Source organism: Haliaeetus leucocephalus, unplaced genomic scaffold (assembly GCF_000737465.1).
Source record: "Haliaeetus leucocephalus isolate CR32 unplaced genomic scaffold, Haliaeetus_leucocephalus-4.0 Scaffold819, whole genome shotgun sequence".
NCBI classification, from domain to species: domain Eukaryota; kingdom Metazoa; phylum Chordata; class Aves; order Accipitriformes; family Accipitridae; genus Haliaeetus; species Haliaeetus leucocephalus.
The window spans coordinates 2057771-2073569 of record NW_010973255.1 but is presented as its reverse complement, the minus strand read 5'-3'; the positions used below and the strand labels follow the sequence as shown (position 1 = coordinate 2073569).

The window sequence follows — 15799 nt, the reverse complement described above, 5'->3', positions numbered from 1 at the left end:
TTACTCGTTTCCAAGTATGTAAAATATTAATTTGTCTAGAAATAATGATCTGCTTGTGGTTATGAAAAGTCTCATATTCAGGTATAAGACTTAAGTTGGAACTTGTCCAAATAGGCACAGCTTAGCTGAACGTTAAGGTATTTCCTCCATAAACTTGAAGAGACAGGAGAGCAAGTAATGTTAGACCTTACTCTGAAACCCAGGTAACTGAGAGGTTTCTTAGGTTTGTAAAAGATTCACGAGTCCTCTGCTTTCTGGAGATGGATCTAGCACCAAATGACTGCACTATACTGAAGTAAACACTAGATTAAGACTGTTTTGTAATAGCGACAATAATTTTTCAGGTAAAAAAGCAGTCTTGCTTTGAGTAAAAACTGAATATAAACGACAGAAAAATTAAAACATGGAACACTACTGAAATACATTCACTATGTTATACTTGAGAAACAAAACTTTTTGAGGAAGTGGCAGAAGAAAGAAATGGGGGTTGGGGTGAGGTTTGTTTAATATTCTCTGTCATTGTACAGTAGCCAGCTGATAACACAGATATGTTAACAACAGTTTTTAGAGAACTGGAGCATGCTTTATATTACAAATTATTAACGGAAAGATTAGTGAAAAAAATTGGCAAGTTTTGAAAAATCAATTTGTATACAGTCTTAATTCAACAGAGTATTGCAGGTGATTAAAGATATTTTACATTCTTTAAATTATATAATAATAAATAATAGCACTTGCTTCTCTTCATAATAAGTTTGGGGGTTATTTGTAATGAATCTGTATAGATACCAGATTAAAATTTATTGTTTAAGAAGGAAGAGGACTTTTTAGTATTTAAACAAAAATAATATATTTATTTTCTTTTTACATTAAAAATATACCTTTTTTTTAAGAATGGGAAACAGCCAGAAGCTCAGAAGCTGCTAAAGAAAATATTCAAACTACACAGAGTGCTGCAGTTGATAAGAGTACAGTTATTACAACGCAGACAGAAGCTTACACGCAACCAGTCACTATGCTGCAGGTTTGTATTGGTCTTGAGTTTGCAAAAACCCACAGAACTGGAGGACAAGCTTTTTATTCAATATAGATAAATTTTAATGCTGAGTTAAATTACTTAAATCAAAAATACTTAAGTCCTATGCCCATGTGTGTTTCTTTCTGAAATATTTTAGAGTAGAATCAGTTGCCGTGGTTGAGCAAAATCTTTAGATTCTTGCACAACATATCCCAAACTTGTGTACAATCTCAAATGAAGGCTTAACTGTTGAAGACAGAGCAATTGTAAAAAAAAAAATAAAATACTGGCACATTAGTTTTTTAAGGAGAAATTAAAATGAGCCTACAGAAAGTATTTTGCTTATAGAGCAAAGCATCCTGCTGTAAGCTATGCAATGCAGTAATCTTTTTTTCACTTGGGCTTGTTTCTTCTCTACCAATGTGCTTTTCCCCATATCAGCTTTGAATGTAAGTTTAATTATTTTCTCAGTAATTTTGGGCAGGATTTTATAGGGACGGTCTCATCTTTAAAGTGTCTGATTATTCAAGTAGTGTGCTGTTGCACTCCATATGCAGTAATTCATAAGAGTCTTCACTGTATTTTTTTCCTACTGTTGAACCAGAGAATTTTTATTAACATCCAGTTAGTAACAAGGTATTGTGGAAGGCTAGAAAAATACAGCGTAATTTTTCTTCAGTATATTACACTACAAATGTTTATCAAGTATAAATAAAAATGCTTTTTGTCAAACTCTTTATATCTTTTTTATAATGACTATATGAAATTGTAAAATGAGAAGCAGTTGCTTAGTACACATTTTTTTGCATTCATATTATTACTGTTTTATCTTCCCTAACGTGTCTAGAAATTTCCAATACTTGAGCTTACTATGAAAGTTAACGTATTTGCATTTACTTGCATTGAATTTTGAGCTTTTTTCTTTTCACAAAAATTGTCTTCAGTATTTTTTTCAGCTGTCTCCTAGTGTACACTGTGATCAGTATATATTTAAATATAGATATATATTGCTTTTATTCTGCTGCTAATTACTTGCAATTATGCTGCACTGTATCTAAACACGTAGCTCAAACAGAATGTTGAGAAATATTAAGTAATTTTCAGGATTTCATCAGGATTATTAACCTTATAAATACATACACTAAACTGAACTTTTCAGTACTGTTCTAAAATATGTAAAATTTTCTAATGAGAATAGAATCACTGTTTTCTAAGTGCTTCCAATTTGCCACACTATCTACATTTTCCTTCCTGTTCTCTATCTGTCTCCCTTTCTGCATTCGCCTCTCTCCCATAGGTAAATTTTTATTCCTGAATAATACAGCGTTTAACCATGTGTTTTTCTGTTCTTTTAGACTAAAGAAAAGGTAGCATAGGATTCTTCCAGTGTCCTTGTTTACCTGCAGTGTAGGTACCATTTCAGAATGCACTTTAATTCTTCAGGGTATGCAGAATATATACAAAGCCTTTGGTACATTTAGGGCTTAACATGAATTGCACTCGAATCAGTTTGTCCCTCTTTCAATGTCATTGTATACTGTTAAGTATTGAAGTTGCTCGTTTTTTCTTTCCACGAAAAAAGATTCCAGTAGCTCCAGCTGTACCTGCTGTTAGCTTGGTTCCACCTGCGTTTCCTGTCACAATGTCTGTCCCTCCTCCTGGTTATAGTGCAATTCCTCCTCCACCCTTCTTGCGAGCGAGTTTCAACCCTTCGCAGCCACCTCCAGGTAAGTTACTAAAAATGAAGTTGAGTATGTAATGAATATACTCAGTTTGTATGCTTCTGTGTACATCCTGCTTTGCATAGTTTTCCATCAGCTACTGGTTACTGTTTGAACCAGTTAACCTTTGAATCTTTAATTTTAATCTAGTATGAAATTTCCTATGTCTAACTTAATATTATTTTTACCAGTGTATTCTGTCAAGAATAGGAATTACAGCAGAATTTTTTTTTTAACTTTCATAAAAATGAAAATTTTAAAATCCTTAAGATTAATCTCCTTTCTTTGGAAACTTTTGAAACTCTTCATTTTCTTCTTTGGATATTGCTGGCAGAAATCACTTTAAGATGCACATGCAGATCATCTACAGTAAAGATGGGGTTGTTTTTGAAAACAATAACCACTGTTACCTCTTCCTATACATTTGTTGTTTGCTAGTCTTCAGTGATGCAGCTTTTCAGGATCATGTAGGCAAGCTTTTACTGCAAAACTTTATTTGCTTGTCTTGTAATAATTTGTCGGGTTTTTTCCATACAGGTTATATGCCTCCCCCAGTTCCACCTGTGGTCCCCCCACCTGTTGTCCCGCCACCTGTTGTCCCACCAGTTGTTCCAACACGTAAGTTTGATTCTTCTAGTAGTTGTTTGCGTGTTATGAAAAGCTTACTGTGGAGTTAGTGGGAAAAAATAATGTAGCAAATTAATTATTTATTATTTGTGTGCATAGTTCAATATTTAAACCTGCCTCTAACAGGTGTATCTGTTACTTGAGCTATTTGGTGTTAGTCACTGAATAATTCGTAATTATTTTTGCTCAGTGTTTTAACTGTATTCATTTAATGTTTAAAAATATCTGTTCAAGAATACTGATGGCTTAGGTTGCCTGCAGTTCATGGTCTCTACAAAAAACTAAATAATACAGTGCTGATTGAGGGTAAGAAATTATTATCAAAAAATGTAACACTTAGGGTAATTAATTTCACTTATTTTGATTTGTCAGCCTGTCCTTTGCCAAACTAATCTTGAAGGCTTGAATATATGATTACTGTGATACATTTCTGATATTTCTCTACAGCTTTAGTCCAGCCTCCATTACCAATTGCACAAGAGACAATGAAGGATGTTCCTTTTACTAGCCTTGTTCTACCAGTTGGCACAGTTACTAGCAATCTAGCTACTCCAACGTTATCTGCTGGAAGTGTTTTTAATCCTCTGCCAATCACCAAACCAGAATCAGATGAAAAGGGGTCACATCTTGCAGACCTTCAGATTTCTTCCAGTGAAAACAGTAGATCTGGTAAGAAATGTCTTTATTGTCTGATACCATTGCATACAAGAAACTACCTACTTCTGGGGGGGGGGGGGTTCAGATCGTAGTCCATTGTACTAATAACTACAGAGTAGGAAGTTTTAGACAGGGTATCATTTTCAATTTAAGTTGGTGCAGTAGTGGGAACCATTTTTGTCGTCATCATCTGATCATTGGTTTCTAGCAGCTTGTGCTCAGAGATGTTCTCTTCATAGACTCAAGAATAAAGCTGAGACTTGGAGCCCTTTAGAAAACTTGTTAAAAGTGCATTCTTACTACACAAGTGGCAATAGAAGGGAGCAGGAGAGGGTAGGATAGTATAAAATTTATAGAATTATATCAAAGATTTTAATACTTCCCTTGCATAATTTGGATGATGGCTGTGGGATTTGTCAATGTTAAGCTGCTGTACCTTCTTTAGTGTGTAGAGACGCTCATTTCTGTGGCATAATGTCTGTTTATCACTAATGTGATTAAAATTATGTATGTTCATTATAGAAACTGAGACAGGTCTTGTCAGCAGTATCATCACTGAATGAATTAACTGAATATGAATTAAGCTGCATTTTGTTTTGAATGCTATGTGTTACACTGGCATTTTCTATTAACTGTTGTTCTTGTTGCTGCATTTTAGTGCAAAGTGATGTCTCGAGTAGCTCTGGACTCGTTGGAGGAGTGCAGCCACCCAGCGTCTCAAGCAGCTCTGGGATTACTGGAGAAGGGCAACCACCCAGCGTCTCAAGTAGCTCTGGACTTGCAGGAGGAGTACAGCCACCCAGTGTTTCAAGCAGCTCTGGACTTGTAGGAGTGCAACCACCAACTGTTTCAAGCAGTTCTGGTCTTGCAGGAGGAGTGCAGCTACCTACTGTCTCCAGTAGCTCTTCTCTTGCTGGTGGAGTTCAGCCACCCAGTGTCTCAAGTAGCTCTGGACTCATGGCTGGAGTGCAACCACCAAACGTCTCCAGTAGCTCGGGGCTTCTAGCTGGAGTGCATCCACCCAGTGTCTCAAGCAGCCCTGGCCTTCTGACAGGAATGCAGCCACCCAGTGTCTCAAGCAGCTCAGGAGTTCTGGTAGGAGTACAGCCACCAAGTGTTTCGAGCAACTCTGGGCTTCTCATAATGCCACCACCTAATGTTTCAAGTAGTTCTGGACTTATGGGAGTGCCACCACCAAATATTTCAAGTAGTTCTGGACTTCTGGCAATGCAGCATCCAGCTGGGGTTCAAAACATGCCTCATTTAAATATTAGTAGTCAAAGGATGCCGGGAATGCCTCTTATAGATATCCGTCCAGGCCTAATGCCCCATTCGCCTGGACCAAGGTTTCCATTAATGCAGCCAGGAATGCCACCGCAGCGTAGTATTCCTCCTCCAGCAATCCTTGATCCATCTCTTCACCCACCACCTCGAGGTCCTTTTCCTCCAGGAGATATTTTTAATCAAACAGAAAGACCTTTTGGAACACCAGGAAGACAAAACATTGATAGCATTTCTAATCCAGAGAAAAGACTACCGCTTGGAGGTGATAACATTCAGCAGGAAGGAGACAGAGATTATCGCTTTCCTCCAGTGGAAAACAGAGATAATCTTAACAGACCATCTCCAGCGGATGTCAGAGATTCTGTTGGACGACCACCAGTTGATCCAAGAGAAGGCATAGGAAGGCCTCCAGTAGATGGAAGAGAACACTTTGCAAGACCACATGTAGACATGAGAGAAAATTTTGGAAGACCGGGTATAGATAACCTTGGTCGAAGAGAGCATTTTGGTTTCAATTCAGACAAGCACTGGGGACAGAGAGGAGATTATGATGAAAGAGAGCACCATGCCTTCCCTATTTATGGTGGCCCTAAAGGCTTCCATGAAGACAGAGAGAGGTTTCGGCATGTAAACTATAGGTTTGATAGTAGAAGTGGTCCCAATTGGAACAGAGGATTTGAACAAGATGCTCACAGAGATTTTGATGACCGCAGAAGACCCTGGGAAAGACAGAGGGATAGGGATGACAGAGATTTTAATTTTTGCAGAGAAATTAATGGGAACAGGTTTGGAAGAGACAGAATGTCAAACAACTGGATCCCCCCTCCACATCCACGGGTTTTTGAATATTTTGATGGGGCCACTTCCCAACGCAAAGCCGATAATATGCCCCAGGTAAACGGTGAAAATACAGAGACAGAAAGTCAGCCACCAACTGCACAGGTGCAGGATGATCCAGAACTTTATGAAAAACTGACATCTTCCGTCGAGATAAACAAAGAGAAGAGTGACACAGAAGCTGATATAGAAAGTGAACCAGTGGTAGAAAGCACAGAAACTGAGGGGACATAATCATCACTCAGTAGGTAAAAGATACCTTTTGTAAAGTTGTCATCTCTCTGTAATAGATAAATGGCTGACTGGACCGTAGCAGTTCACTTTTGTCTGCCAGAATTAAGTTAATCTGATGTTCATGTTCATCTTTCACTTAAATAACTGTACAACTGACTTGTATAGAACACTGTTCTTAATTTGAACATGGTAGGTAAACATTTTTTTTTATTTCTCTGGTAAAGCATAAATTTTCCCCCACTTGCTTTTAATTTCACAAAGATAAAATAACAGCTTGTCAAACAAAGACTTCCTATGGAAGAAAATGGAATTTTTTAGATACTACCCTTAGGTTGGCTATCGAAATTGTTATACTTGAAAACAGGTGCTGGTGTATCTTGTCCGTGTTTTTAGGCTGCTGCAGAATCTTAAAGTATAGACAAAGCTGTGATATTTTATGTTCCTACAATTCGGCAGAAAATGAAATGGCCCATGTTATATAAGGAGCATAACACAGAGATTAAAAGTGATTTTGTAAAATCTACACTATAGTCTCTGTTTTCTCTAAAGTAAGTGTTTGTGATTTGTTCCTCGTACTGCAGTGGGTTTAAAAAAATGAAAAAATACATTTTAATGTTGGGTGCATTTTGTTTTTAGATGCCAATAAAGCATATTTGTTTGATAACAGTGTTCTAGGTATTGTATTTTTTTAAAAACCTGCAAGCTCTAAAAACTTGGAATCAGCTATAATATGTGCTTAGCTAGTCGTTGCAAAAGGTTTATATTACTTTTGTAAGACCAATGCAACAGTTATATGTGCAAGAAGCATATGGTTTTTAGATCGAAAATCATGCAGTCATATTAGTTTATGTAAATAATATATGTATGTAAATATTTGTGTAAACTGTTTGTAGATACCACTTTTCTGTGCGTGCCTGTGTATGTGCACACACTCACAGAATACTGTAGACAGTTCAATAAAACTGAAATGAAACTAGGTTGTAAAAAGTTGCCTTTCACCTTCTTTAGGTAGTAAGATAACAAAACTTCACTGCAATACTGTCAACCTTATATTTACCTTCTCATGCTCATTGTTATGATGTTCTTGCTACTTCTAGAAGGTGGAACATGATGTACTGTAAGAATATGCAGTAGGATTTTAGCTTACTTTTTAAAATGCAGATATGCATGAAGCCAAACCTTAAGCAAATATTTGCATTGTCTTATTTTGTAATATATTTGGTATTCTGGATAGATAGTGGTAGTGTTCCAGTACTTTGTGGTTATTTGTTTTTAGTGATTCAAAGTCCAGAAATGTTGCACGAAAAGTAAAATGCTGTTGTTGGTCTAAAAAACCCTACATGTTTTTAACAGAAATAAGGGGGGCTTTGTGTTTTGATGGCTTAATATTGGAGTAGAACCTCTTGTTAAATTGTTGAGATGAATTGGCTGCTTAGGTAAATTAGTAGTGCTATTCTCTCCTGTTTCACCTACTTTGCTGCTTGTGTATTCTTTAAATTGGTGGTGAAAGATTTGGCTCTAGGGTAATGCCAGATTTTCAATTTGTTTCACTGAAGTGCATTTCACCAACTTCTTTCAACATAACTTTTGTTAAAATTCTGTGTCTGAAATCATCCTTTCACTCAGTTTTGAGAAAGTTGTTTTTCTTTTGCATAATAGGATCCAAGGGTAGATTCTGTTACATGAATGCCCCTTTGGTAGAAGAAACATTTTTAGCTCAGATCAGAATTTTGATCTTTAACATTGAAACGTTAACATGCAAGTTTTAATTCCCCTTCTGCTTCCCCCAAAGGGATCAAAGTATGAGAATGTCACATGAGTGTAAAGCATAAGCATGTCTTTGTAGAAGCAAGTTACGCATGTGTGTGTTGCCCTCTCCCTCTGGGAGGTGGAGTATTTTTTCATGCTGTGTCATGGTTCAGTTTTTCAATTACAAGGACTTTTATTCTGGATAGTAAACAAACTGTCAGCTTAATGAAGGTAGCCTTTTGAAAGAGTGGACTTGAATGAATGATTCTTTATCTACTGTGCAAGTAGTAGTTATTAGGATGTAGTGAGGTATGCATTAAATAACTATTGCTTTGTAATAGACCTTGCTGATGTGTTTATTACCAGAACGTGTCTCGGGATTTGAGATGAACAATGTTTAAGGTAAAATACCTTCATGAGCAGACTCTGGCTCAAAGAACTTGGCTGATGCTGCTGCACCACCTACTAGTAGTATTCTGGTCAGGCGGATATGGTTGTGTGGAAGTCCAAATGCACAAAATAGCTATAAAGGGTACTTTATGAACGTAAGAGATTTTCTTTATTTCATTTTAATATGTGCAGTTTGAAAAGGCTTCAGTCATATAGACCACATAAATACTCAGAATCAAACACATATTGGCAGTAGCTTTTCTTTTCAAACATTTTGTTAAATGCCTCTTTAAAACTGAAAGTTAATCTGTTTTTGTTTTTCTAAACTGGGACTGGCAGTATGCTGAATTGCTCATAGTATGATGGTTTAGGTAAATTACTACGTGAGAGATGTTAAACAATTTGGTTGGTAGTGGTATAAAACAATGTATTATTTAATGATTTTTCATCTTTGTTAATCTCTTTCAAGCATTAATAAATTGGCTACTGTACATATGTGTTATACCATCAATTTTTAACAGCTATTTTATTTTTTTGTAGAATAAAAGTTTGTTGTACAGTGTTCAGTTGCATCATGTTTACAGCTAGAATGGTTCCATTTCTTATTTTATTAATGTAGACTGCAGACAAATGCTATCAAAATAGCCATATTCAGAAACTCAGAAGGGACTTAATATTACCGAAACAGTATGGTTTCTTTATCTTGCCAGTAGGAATTTTTAAATCTTTTAGAGTTTAAGTGAAGACTTTCTTTTCTCACTGTAGATTAAGCCATCATAAGCCAACAGGTGCACTGAAAGGAGCAGTCCTGAGATCCAGATCAGTTCTTTGATGTGGTTCACAGTAGTGACATGTATTTTTTGCTGATGCAAAGGAAAGAGTGAGAATGGGACAGAAAGAAGATGGGCTCCAGGCATTTGGGCAGCAGTTCTGGCTTATGTGTGTTTAAAGCTTTCTTTAGTGGTGAAAGGTGTCGATTCTAGCAACTGAAGAAGCTGATATACTATTTACATAAGTAACATACATATTGAAAAATACTTCAGCTAGCTTTGCAAGCAACGCAATATATTTAGGCATGCACATTTACTTGAAAACCTTATGCATTAGTTGATGTATTTATTACCTTTTTAAACAGACTGTAATTCTGATCTTTCAGTGTACTGTATTTGAGCAGAATGCTATGTCCGTAAAGATTGCAAAGATGAAATATAGCCTTCATTTGCTATAAGGACATGATTTCTTTGCTGAAGCCTCTTTCTGTGAGATATTTGTACACTTTCATTTTTATATGTAGTGCTTCACATTGTTATTATAAACTCAAGAGAATAGATTCTGTAAGATTCCTTTGCTTTAGTAGAGTACTATACCATTCTTGAAGGCATTTCAGTGATTTAAATGGCTTTATTTATGAAGTTAAGGTACTCTTACCCTGAATAAGGCAAGACGGGCATACTGTAATCAAGCCTGTAGTGTGGCATGCATGGGCATTGCGTAAGCACAGTGGGAAAATTATCAAATAAACTGTCTGTAGAAGGTATTTATAAAATAAGCCAATTTATTGCAGAATTCTCTCAAAATACAGTGTCAGCAGTTTTGAAACATGTGCAAGTGTAGGTTATGCCGGTCAACACTTAAAGCACTCAGTTTCTTGATTCATGTTCCACTAACTCAAATCTTTGGCGTAATTTTATTTGAAACTGGTAAAAATGGATCCCAAATTTCATTCTTTGTATTTAAGGGTGTATGTATGTAAGGGTGACTTTTTTTGTCTCTTGATAACGGGAGCTGAACAGATATAATTTTAAAACCTATTCAGAGTATCTGGAGTCATCAAGAAGGACTCAGACAATTTTTTGTTATTGTTAATTCAGGTAATGAAAGGATCTTTCTTTCCTTGTTGACAGCTATTGCTGATTCCTTGAATTTTACATTAGTCACATTTTCCTCTCAAATGCTGAGCTTTCACAAGCAAGCATGTACTGGGAAGCCATCCACTTGTGTAGGTGATTGATTTAAAAGGCATAAAGGCAGGATATTCTTTTTTAATTTGAAGCTATTTATTTGAACAAGAATGGCAAAAGCATCTTTCTGCCATGTTCTTTCACTATATTCATTCACATCAGCAGAAACTTTGCAGTGGCAAAGAGAATATCATGTTGCAAGACTTTCTTAATTGTAACTAGTCCTACATTTCTCCTTGAAGGGTTCTTTGTGATGTTTTTTGTTCCACTTAGTCTGTGCAAGTTCTTTGGGTACTGAGTAAACATTTTGAATCTTCTAACATATATACATGATATTTCATAGTCAGGAAAAGTCAAGTAAAGCTACTACAAAGAAAATTCATGACATCTCTTTAAAAGAAATAACTTCCAGCAAAGGTGTACAGGATCTGAAAAGTGATTCTTGTCAGCAATAGGATGGTGTGAAAGTCTGTTAATAGTGTTTTTGTTGAAGTTGATAAGCTGTAAAACTGTATTTGCCATAATTCTTATATTCCTTTCTACTGTGCACAAACCTGATGAAAAAGGGTGGTCTCATTGAATGTCCTACTCTTAGTCTCTTTTAGATGCTCTGCTACCAAAGATTAGAGGAGGGGAAGGACCAGTCATCTGCACACTCTTAAAATTCAAGAGGTTGTTAAGATATGTTGTGCAGTTGAAGCTGAATGTACTTTCTCCTTTTAAGAAGTTTAAAATTCACGTTTCAGCACTTGCATAGTAACAGTGGTGTTAGTGGTGTCACTGGTTTACTAATCTTAATCTGTACTTTTGTCATTTTTCTTTTAAAGTTAACTCACTAATGTTAATTTTAATTTTTTTCCTCTTCCTATTAGATGAAATCATACTAATTCCCTCAGACAAGGGACTATTTTGTGCTTTACAAAAAATTGTCTGGTCAGAGAGTATTTCAACCTTTAGATAGGTTAGCTGAACATTTTTTCCTTCCTGTTGTAATGCTTTAATGCTACAGTCTTCCTCTTGAATGATTTTCTGTATGCATCTCTGTGTTACAACAGATATGTGTTCACATAAGCGTGTATCGTATAACGGGTATGTGTTCACATTAGCATCTATCAAGCTTTCTGTTGAAGTGAGGAAAAACTGTGAGATTCTTTAAGGTAGATGACTTGATGTGTTTCTAAAACTAGGGTAAACTTCACAGCCATATTGATTTGTGTACTGGAGCATTATAATTGTGTTGGAGTGTTATAACTGTGTGCAAGCCAGTGGAAAAAATCCTTAATAGGTGAAGAGTATTAAATGGGTATAGAATAGTTAACTTGGACATAGATTGGTAGGATTCACATAGGCCATAGATGCAGGGAATTTGGATCTCAATGTCACTTTCACACTGAAGGAGAGGTCATTTTATAATTACATATGCGAAAATAAGAAATGTAGCTTTTTCTTGATAACAGCAGAAATTAAGAAGAAATTATCTTAGTGTATACCATCTCTTCTAAAAATCCATCTGCCTTTGTCTAGTCAAAGGAAGCTCTATCATTGTCACTTTAGTTGATCAAGGGAAAAACTTGATTATGATTATTAGATTTATGCTGTTTCTGAGGTAATCAGTTCTCTTTCAGCAGTGCAGTGAAATGCAGTTTTAAGTGTGCCTTAAGTTTTTCCCTCTGAAAAGGAGCTTAAATTTCAAACTTTAGATAAAAATGTGGACAAAATCAGTACATTTTTGTCTGCAGAATTTGAAATGTACTTTTGGGTTCAGTGATTTTCTTCAAGAAAATCTTTGTAATTTCAGTAGTGTAAGTACATAAATACTAAATGGACACCCAGCTTTAAAAATGTTTACTGAAAGTTATACTAGTTTGTCCAGTTCATTTTTCATTTATTTTGACATGCTTGCAATACATTATTTTGTCAAGTGGTGCCATCACAGAATTCCTCTTACCACAAATTAGAATTACCTTTGAATTATGTAATTCAATTGCATAATTATTTAAATCTAGGACAATTGTAAGTCTTTCTCTTGAAATTTATGGATTTCTTCTACAGTATGACTACCAATACAGGAAATTCACTATTAAGAACCTTATTGTTCAAGTTATCTGTGTTTAAAAGTAAAATACTGAAAACAAATTGAAATGCTTGCTGATTAATTTGGAATTTTGTTACTTATTAAAAGCAAAATAATGGCATCTTCTCAAATTTTATGTTGATCAAAAATTCACCATACTAAAAATATGAAATTCATGAGTTGTAGTTCTGTGAATTGATAAAATGAGTGAGGCACCCATTATTTTCATTAGAATGTGAAACCTTGAAGTGATAAGGGTTAATATGTTAGTTATACAAAATATTGAAATGTAGTCTTAAGTTTTGTATACATTTCATAAATACTTTACACCTGCAATCCTTGTTGCATGATCAGAACCACTGTGGAACACAGGAAAGTGGCATGAAATGGCAAATTCTGGCAGACACCAAAAATGCTGTACAGATTGGATCTATATGTAAACCAGTGGATAGATAATGTTTCAGAGGCAGTAGCTTGTCAGGTAAAACCTCAGTTACAAAGCATGAATAAACCTTTCTTTTTTATATTTAATAAAAGTTAATGCATATATTCTGATTAAATATTCACTAATTAGCAAGCAAGTATCCAAAGATTTTAAGTAGTCCTGAGCATTTTTCTTAATGTTGGTTGTACCTTAATTAAAAATAAACAAACAAACAAACCCAACAAAAAAAACCCCAAAACACAAAAAAACCAACCTAAACAAAAAAAAACAGACCCAAAACCCACCACAAAACACAGGAAGGTGTAAATACTTGTAAGACAACATTCTTGGAGAAATAACTTGATACAAATGTTAATATATTTATGTGGGTATTTGTAAGCAGTAGATACTGCAGAACTCGGGTAAAAGCATGATAAAGAACTATCTCACTTGCGAGGAATGTGCTGAACTGAGGTGTCGGTGTAACATCCAAGGCTTTTTTGTTCCTCGTTTGTGTTACCTCCCAGTCCAAATCTGACCTTGTTCAGGGTTCCGCTCTGAACGCTGATTAGAGGATCTTCTGATTAATGCATATGTATTTTGTCTAATATGTAATACATCGTATGTGTTGCATCACTGTAATACAGACACAGACAGCTAGTGGGAAGTTGAGAGTGATGTTGTTTAGTGGGCATGGTTGATGGTTGGACTCGATGATCTTGAAGGTCTTTTCCAACCTAAATGATTCTATGATTCTTTGATTGTTTGGGGCAAAACTATCAGAGAAATCAAAAGAGGAGATTACTGAATTGTGTGAACCACCAATCTGAAACATTGCTGTTGAGGAATGTCTACTTAATACAGAGATAATTACTGATTACTTTTAAGTATCTCAGTAGTTAAAAGGGTGTATTTCACAGTAGTATCCCGGTTTGAACAGTCCTAGCTACGGTATTGTTTGCTTTCTGCTATCTGTAGAAAATACAATTTTCTTGATGAAATTTATTACATTGCCTTTCATGTTATTTCTAGAGACTTTTTTGAAGTCTTAAGTGTTTCAGTCTTAGTGTTAAAACAGTGTGATATACATCCTCACTTGTTTACCAGTGGGACATTGCCATTGGCTTCATTGGATCCAGAATTTCAAACCCGTTGTCTTGTGTGTCTCAGTTTCTTTTCAGCAGCTTTTAGAAAAGCTGGTGGTAGAACATCATCTGGTTCTAGTTTCATTGATTTTTTTTTTTTTTTTAATACTGCTTTTAAGCCTAAAGCCTTGGAGGGGATAATTTTTTTTGTTTCAAATCCTGTTCCCCAGTGTATTTATGAGCAGGTAGCCCTAATAAAGACTATTTCGAGATTCTGGGAGTATGGCGGAGTAGACTGCACAAAATGTCTGAAAAAAAATTGCAAGCACTGTACTTGTCTAGTCCTATGCTAGGAAGTTCATGGAGTGAAAGAGAGCAAGCAAATGAGAGCTAGTTAAACGCATTTGTCTCATCTTCTAGCTCTCCTAAAATGATCGTACTTTCTAAGTTGATCTTTTTAATGCAGCACATAGAGCAGCTCTGTAACACGCAGTCACTGATCATTTAGAATCCATTATGTCCTCTAGCTTTCTTTTCCCCATCTGCTTACTGCTTTTTTGAAAGGTTGTGTTTTACTTCAATAGCATTTTTTTCTTCAAATTATTTAAAGAAAAATGTTTTCTTTAAATAATAAAGTTTTCTTATTTCATTTTAGAATGTGCTGCCTAACTTTCCTCAATGAATTCCCTTCTCCAATGAAAAGTTCTTACATTTCTGTATTAACTAGAATAGAAATAAGAATGGATGACATGTAAAAAAAGAAATAAAATTTTTATCCAAAATTACATATTTTTGTCATGCTAGTCTGGTTCCAGCATGTTCAAAAACATAAGTAAACCAGCATTTTTCACACCACCTAGGAGTTTATGGTGTCTACAATGTGCTTAACTTTTCAAGTTGCATAAGTTAGAGTGACCTCAGGAGCTGTGCCATGCAACACTTGCACAGTGTAGTGAATGCCAAGGTCTTGCATTTCCTTTCTCCATTCCTTACCTTGTTACCAGATATTTTAGTCTTTCTTACTCCCAGTGAAGAAATTTAACGAACAAATTGTCTGAAAATGATGAAAAATTTCACTTCTCCCAACTTTGAGAATTAATTTGTTCTAAATGTCTTTCATCTTGTGACAGGAAAGCAAGCAAACATAAATCCAAAAGGAAAAAATATGCAAAAGCAATTATTTCTGGCATTTTATGGGTAAGAAAATAAGACCTAAGGAAAGTCTGCTAGAGAACTGGAAAGGTTTTCGTTCATGGTTTGTTTTACCAACTGATTGGCTTTTTTTGAAAGCCATCTATTTGAAAATGATATTTTCTTAGACGTCCTTCACAAGAAATTTCACTGCTGGCCTTTTGTCTCATTCAAATTTTTCAAAACTGGGACCTATTAAGCATCTTATAATACAGCTTTGAAATGATACATCTTGTCTTAGAGTAATTGTCTAACATTGACTTGAGGGACATACGACAAGATACACGCTACATTAGAATTTATTATTGTTAAACTATTGACGTATGTATATCCATTTTTACAGAAGCTTCTGGAAAGCTTAGCCACCGTATTGACAGCTTATACCATATGAAAGGAAACACAAAAGTACAGCATGAACTCTTCCTCTTGCTGTACATGTTACAGTCATGGTGTTCCTCTAGCTGAAGCATCTTTGTTTTGTCTTCCACTCTTGCTGTGTCAGAGGAGTTTAAGTTAGACATGGGTGTGTTCACATACAGATTTAAGT

At 35.4% G+C, this 15799-nt stretch overlaps 1 protein-coding gene across 2 annotated transcripts in view; it reads left to right on the top strand.

The window, feature by feature from the left end:
* The window catches only part of SCAF8 (SR-related CTD-associated factor 8), a 100751-nt gene that overhangs the window by 52142 nt on the left and 32810 nt on the right, over positions 1-15799 (top strand). The window contains exons 17-21 of one of the 2 annotated variants that reach the window (XM_010581870.1): positions 894-1024; positions 2601-2745; positions 3277-3357; positions 3814-4035; positions 4682-6392. In XM_010581870.1, the coding sequence (XP_010580172.1) occupies positions 894-1024; positions 2601-2745; positions 3277-3357; positions 3814-4035; positions 4682-6378 (2276 nt within the window). In that variant the 3' untranslated portion in view covers positions 6379-6392. Of the gene's footprint in view, positions 1-893; positions 1025-2600; positions 2746-3276; positions 3358-3813; positions 4036-4681; positions 9287-15799 lie in introns of those variants that run through there. The other variant, XM_010581871.1, reaches the window with a different exon arrangement.